The sequence below is a fragment of the Pollicipes pollicipes genome, unplaced genomic scaffold, assembly GCF_011947565.3.
Source record: "Pollicipes pollicipes isolate AB1234 unplaced genomic scaffold, Ppol_2.1 Scaffold_2555;HRSCAF=2994_pilon_pilon_pilon, whole genome shotgun sequence".
NCBI classification, from domain to species: domain Eukaryota; kingdom Metazoa; phylum Arthropoda; class Thecostraca; order Pollicipedomorpha; family Pollicipedidae; genus Pollicipes; species Pollicipes pollicipes.
The window spans coordinates 46,568,311-46,575,066 of record NW_023596136.1 but is presented as its reverse complement, the minus strand read 5'-3'; the positions used below and the strand labels follow the sequence as shown (position 1 = coordinate 46,575,066).

The following is a 6,756-nucleotide window of genomic DNA, read 5'->3' as shown; positions in this document are numbered from 1 at the left end:
TATCATTGACGGAGCTATCCAGGGGGTGGACCACCGCCGAACTGTTGCAATGCACATGGTTACCCGCTGTTCCATCAAACACAATAGCAGCGGTAATTGGCAGCACCGCCGTAATGCCGTGCATGCCGCGTTCATTTTCTCTGCGCTTTAGCAACATCACTGACGGATGTATCCAGGGGGCGGATCACCGTCGAACTGGTGCAACACACGTGGTTCCTCGCTGTTCTACCAAACACAACAGCAGCGGTAGTTAACAGCACCGCCGTAATCCGTCGCACGTCTGCCGACACCGGCCGCGCGTTGGGCGGATGGTGGCCAACGCTGCAGGCCGCGCGTGCTTGCAGATGTTACCACGCGAGGAGCGGGAGCCATGAGCGTACTTCTAGCAAGGTGACGTGTGGCTCCGCATCGGGTCCGCACTCGTCCACGTCGGCCTCGAGCGCGAACAGCAAGCTATTTGACGTGTTTCCTATTTGACGGTTTATAACACCAAATATATTATTCACAGCACGCGTACCCGTGGGTGCCGTGTCCAATAGCAGACACGGAGGGGTCGGACGCTCCCATTTCAGACAATAGGGCATAGGTCATGGCACTCCGCGACACATTAAGTGTGACGGCCACCCTTCCCCGCTTTTGGGGCCTCCTCGCTCGTAGCGTGGTAATGCTTCATCAGACCACCCCAGGAACATGACCCGGTCTGTACTGAGCAGTGCCGGCGTCCAGGCCTGGTAATGCCTCATCTGACCACCCCAGGAACATGACCCAGTCTGGACTGAGCAGTACCGGGGCCGGGACTTAGTAATGCCTCATCAGACCACCCCAGGAACCCAGTCTGGACTGAGCAGTGCCGGCACCCAGGCCTGATAATGCTTCATCTGTCCACCCCAGGAACATGACCCAGTCAGGACTGAGCAGTGCCGGGGCCGGGACTTAGTAATGCCTCATCTGACCACCCCAGGAACATGACCCAGTCTGGACTGAGCAGTGCCGGCGCCCAGGCCTGGTAATGCTTCATCTGTCCACCCCAGGAACATGACCCAGTCAGGACTGAGCAGTGCCGGAGCCGGGACTTAGTAATGCTTCATCTGACCACCCCAGGAACATGACCCAGTCTGGACTGAGCAGTACCGGGGCCGGGGCTTCATGCCTCCGACCTGATCCCCGGTTGCGCCGTGGCCCCTGATCGTTAATTTAGGCCCCGCAGTCGCTGGCGCTCCATAAAAAGAGCGCACCGACGTGTGTCGTGTTCGTTTTCAAGACGACGTTCTGCACGTAACATGATTTGTGCGTGACGACCCACAAATACCGTGAAACTCCCAAAGCCTAGGACCCTGACCTGTGTTCGTGCAGCCTGACCCGACCTGACCCGCGCGGCGGGCCTGACCTGAACTGTCCCCCCGGCGGCGGCTCGGCGCCCCATCCTCCTCGGTGCTGCTGTCCGTCTCCGTGGTCAGCGTCTCGATCTCGCGCTGCACCAGCGAGTCGAAGAAGGCCAGCATGCGCGGGTCCTCGTCCGTCGACTGCTGGTTGAAGTCGTTGCCGAATATCTGGGAGAAGCGCGGAACAGGTGAACGGAGAGGCGGCGCAAGAGTTGGCAGCGAACGGCCAGGCCATTGAAGAATGGACAACCAATGTGATAAGCACTCCCACTCGGTTGAGTGAACGATATTCATAGCCACGAGCCGCAATAAAATAATAATGATCTTTTTAGTATTTCACAAGACAATCAAGTCCCTAAAAACATCACACCTAGTCAGTATCGCATGGTTCACAGCCGCGTAATGCGTTATACATAGTTGCTCTGGCATATGCTTAATTGGTCTCGGGAAATTTGAGGGTGCTTCAAACACTGGGATCGTGCAAACTTTTTACGAAGTACTTTAGCGCATATTGTGGTCTTGGGGCGCGGGGACAGGTGCTTGAATCGCACCACAGCTGCGCCAGGTTGAAGACTGCAAGTGTGCTCACTGGCTAGCCCAATCAGAATATCAACACCACAACGGCATTTTGATGCGATCACTTCTCCCGCCCGCCCGACAGCCCCCGCCAGCACTCACATCTCCGGCGTTGACCACCATATCGACGTACTCGCCCTGACGGGGAATGCGCCGCGAGCTGCGCTCCGTCTCCGGGTCAAAGGTCAGGCCGCCCTCGCTATCCGGCAGCTGGACCGGGCTCCACAGCTGACGAGGGGAGGGGGACGAACCGTCACATATTGCTGCGCGGCACCGCTGGGCGCGCGGAGGGGGTCCCGCTCCGCCTGAGCGGCGCCGCAAGTATGGCGTTCAATACCGCAGCACCACTGGGCGCGCGGAGGGGGTCCCGCTCCGCCTAAGCAGCGCCGCAAGTATGGTGTTCAATACCGCAGCACCACTGGGCGCGCGGAGGGGGTCCTGCTCCACCTGGGTAGCGCCGCAAGTATGGTGTTCATTATCGCGACACACCCAAAGAATCAGCATCTCACGCTGCGTTCCACCTCACACAGCATTGACTCCCGCCAATCCGTCCGGAGACGAGCCGGCAGGGTAGCATATGGGGCCATATGGGGCATATGGGGCCAACCGCAACAACAAGACTAATCCGGTAGCAGCGCCATGGCTGACGCACGCCGACAAAGACCCGGCACCTGACACGCCACGGACGGCCCGGTCTCCATCCCACCACCTGATCAAGTCATCGGCCTCGGCCAGCCTCAGGTGGTCAGACCGCGCGGTCCTACATGGCAGATCACCGGTCCCGCCAGCGGGCCCCACACGCGCCGGGGAGGCCTCACAGACCAGGCCGCAGCACACGCGGCCAGGTGGCGGCGGCGCCACCACCGGCGCCGGCCGGCCAGCGCAGCCTCACCTTGACGATTTTCTCGACGCCGGACGAGGCGAGCAGGCCGTTCTGCGGGCAGTAGCGCACCTGGTTGACGATCGACCGATGGCCACGCAGCACGGCGTGCGCGCGGCTCACGCGCTTCGTCTCTGCAACGGAGGAGCGTGCGCCGTGGGCAGGGCGGAGCGACGTGACGGCGGCGGCTGACGCCGTCACCGGTGACGCCCGCGGGGAGGTGAAGACCGGGACACGCGCGTGCGCGTCACGGTCAGGGGCGTCACTGCGAGTCCCGACGGTTGTGTGCTGGGCTGCCGCTCTGGTGGCGAGTACCTTGACAGGCGGCGGCGCGAGGGACCACGGCGCTGCTGCTGTTTGCGTGCAGAGGCGGGCACGAGCCCGTTAAGCGGCTTATACGTTAATTAATTTGTTAAAGTTTTTTCGTTAGCGAATCAACTCTTTACAACGTCAAGAACGTTCACCGGAATCGTTGACTGCTGTTAAATTATCGTCCGTTAACTCCAATACGACCAACATTTTAAACACTTTTCCAACTGAGCTTGGAGCCTTGACCTCTGGAGGGTAGTGGGGGGTAGAGCTTCTTAAACGTGTGGGGGATTCAGGAGTTTGGACCTTGGGATATCGAGTTATGGGGAAAGGATGATGGACTTTGACAAGCTTTATGTTGTTACTGTATAGGGGCTGCGTTTGGACCCGCCTCCAGACACCTCCCGGGCGAAATCCTGGGTGTGATTTCAGTGGCAGTACTTTCTCACCAGCAGCGTGAAAGCTTGATATACCACAGAGCCACTTTTGGCTCTGAGCGTGGAAGTGGTACTCAATTCCCAGAACTATCGTCTATGATTCGGATACCCGGTACTTATTCCGCGATGTGCCAAGAGGGAAAAATAGCCACCTTCGCAACTGCATGCATCCATTTTCACTTTATTATCACTTCTCAAGCAAGTGGTTTTTGATCCCAGTGAACAGATGTCAACTGGCACGAACTGTGCCCATCAGCAATCTTCTGTCGGCATCCGTATCAACATACCTCCTCACAATCGTAATTTGCCAGGAAAACCTTGGAGACATAGCAGTGTGGATACCCCGGACAAGACGAGGACGGCAGGCGTATGAGCCAGCTGCGCAGATGCTTGCACGACGCCCAGAACGAAGGACGGCATTTGGAGGATCTGAGACATGTAGACGGTGGTATTATGTATCGAACGTTTTGTACGCATTTTTTTTTTGCCACCCGAATCCTGTTCCTTTCCCTAATGGCACCAAATATATGAGCCTGTTCATGAATAAGTTTTGAGTCTCGTTCATCACTGAAGGCAAGGGAGCTGCAGATAGAATCAAGGCGCTGACCGTCATATCCTAATTCCGCTTAGTGAAGCCCAAGGGTGCCTGGGTCACCACGATAGGACAACTGCCTAGGAAATGATGGAACACGTGGGTGTCAAATACAGCTGAGGGTTCAGATTCGCATGATTCGAATAACTTCGAAGCATAAACGGATCTTGCAAATTCCCGAATCTTGGAAACAGGGATTCAAACCTGGCAAATTACGATTTGAATTCTAAAGCCACTGCCGAATCCCGAGGCACATAAAGTGAACACGCAACTCAATGTATCATATGCTCCTGGCTCAAATTTGCTTCATATACACCACATCTCGCTCGGCGACTATATGCCTGCAAGGTCCGTGTAACAAGTTCACACCCAGCAAAATTTCAAGTCTGTTTTTGCGTTTCGCGTCACTCACGGTTTCTGAGCATTTAGGGAGGCGGGGCGGATTTGACGCCCCACCCACACGCAAACGCACGCTAAGTACGCTTAGTACCAGGGCCTAGAATGCGAGTGCTTTGACCACGCCCACCCAGCGAGTGTAAGCTGGCCGGGCCAGCCACTGCCGAATCAAACCTGCATCCATGCAGGCAAGCTTTCTACCTGCGAGGATTTCATGCCCGGCACAATTTTAAGGGCATTGGTAGGTCAGATATATATATGTTGTGTATTCGCTTACACCCGGGGAAAGGGATGCTACACCACGCCTACCTACTTCTTTACTTTAACATACACTTTTCCACTACATATGGTATGGACAAGTCCGTGACCCGGCCCACGCTCAACTTCGACACCTGCAGAGGCTGGTGACAATGACTCCCCTTTTCCTTTGGCCTAGGTGGAAACGTTCTATTGACAGAAACGTTAAGAGCGTTCGACATTTCGGTGGAAAGATTCCAGTCTATTTGAATCTATTTACTTCTATCAAAACATCGAATCCCAATCTAAAAACAAATCGACTCTCCTCGGGATTCGAAGCCGAAATTGCTTCACATTCTCAACTCTAGTCTACAGCCTTTCTGCACAAAAGTGCAACTGTAAAATGAACACATATAGCGTAGAACATGGATTAGGATGATTGGACGGCAGATAATACAGATTAGCTAGTTTCACCATTCGGCGATGTCTACAGGGCAAAAATTATGTCATAGAAAGTAGTGGAAAAAGTTCACGTAGAAATGTATTAGTTTCCGAGGATTAACTTCCGTTCACTACTTGAGGCGATGTAACAGACTGGGCTTTTACTCAGTTAACCTACTAGCTACGGATTACCTTTAAAGGATGCAAAATTTTGGGGAGCTTTATCCACCTGTTTGCGTGGTTGAAAAGCTTCAAAATTCTCATAACTTATGCTGAAAACTGCACCCACATCACGGGTACAGTCCGTGCCCCATAAAACCACGGCGCAGTGATGACTAACGCGCCAGCACACACCACTGATGCCTGGGGAGTCCAGACGGCACACAAGTCGTGGCCGCCACACCCGGCCAGCGCGCGTCACGCACCAGCACGGCTCATGTCTGCGCCCTCATACCTGGATTGTCAGGGATCCGCCACATGTACAGGTTGAAGTCGTCGCTGCCCGAGAGCACAAACTGGTCCCGGCTGCCGGCGAAGCAGCAGCTCTTCATGGTGCAGGAGTTGTAGTAGAACGGGTGGTCAAACTGTGAGTGAGGAAACAATGAATAAGCCAAGCGAACTGTACAGTCTCATCCTCTTAGAAGATTGCCACGTGACAGGGCTTTTTGGCTGATAATCCGATGAGGTTTGCACCTTCAATACACAGAGTATGCCCTAGCGCAAGCCGTCGATGTCACTGGCCACATCTCAGTGAGTGATATCACACTAGTAATTTGAGCCCAGTCAAGTTTGTGATGGAAACTTGACGCTCTGAGGGCACCACGCAATTAACGAGTGCCGTATGTATTTGAAATCGACCAACAGGACGCCAACGGCCCTACAACAGCACGAATTCGGATATCATGTTCGCCATTAACCAGTGTGCTGACCTAGCACGAGGCTCCTATGCATGTATGTATGTATATATATATGTATATATATATATATATGTATATATATATAAACCAAAAGATCGGAAACGGCTACGAACGGCTACCCAGAATGTGCTCGACCAAAGACGGGCATTGTGCATTGCATTTAACTAAAACCCACATGTATCAGTGGCCGGGGTGTGGCTTAACAATGGACATCTACATGCACGCAAATGAACCGTTGAACTGTTGGCTGATGAACGCGTGCGTTTCACAAAAGAGAAACCGTCGGATTAGTTTGCCCGTTATTCGCCCGGTTTGCCTTAGTTTGTACAGTTTAACCTGCGAGTCTACGCCATTTTAAAACCGATGCCCCTCTATCGATAACACACGTATGCTAGTGATGTAACATGGTGTGGCCGGCCTAAAGGTATTATATATCTATGCTCCCACAACCAGGTTTTTTCTTCGCTTCTTAGCTTTAAAGGGAAAGTGACGCACTTCACACGGCGCAACCGGGGTTCCTCCACTACATGGGAGCGGAAGGCGCTGACCACTCGCTCATTACCCCCACCACACACACCTCCGCTCCGAA

At 54.1% G+C, this 6,756-nt stretch overlaps 1 protein-coding gene across 1 annotated transcript in view; it reads right to left on the bottom strand.

Annotated features, from left to right (window-relative positions):
• LOC119102094 (DDB1- and CUL4-associated factor 5) overlaps positions 1-6,756 on the bottom strand; it is a 20,045-nt gene that overhangs the window by 3,582 nt on the left and 9,707 nt on the right. The window contains exons 7-10 of the mRNA XM_037225461.1: positions 5,705-5,834; positions 2,851-2,972; positions 2,061-2,186; positions 1,388-1,550 (exon numbers count right to left, since the gene is read on the bottom strand). Of these exons, the coding sequence (XP_037081356.1) occupies positions 1,388-1,550; positions 2,061-2,186; positions 2,851-2,972; positions 5,705-5,834 (541 nt within the window). The remainder of the gene's footprint in view (positions 1-1,387; positions 1,551-2,060; positions 2,187-2,850; positions 2,973-5,704; positions 5,835-6,756) is intronic.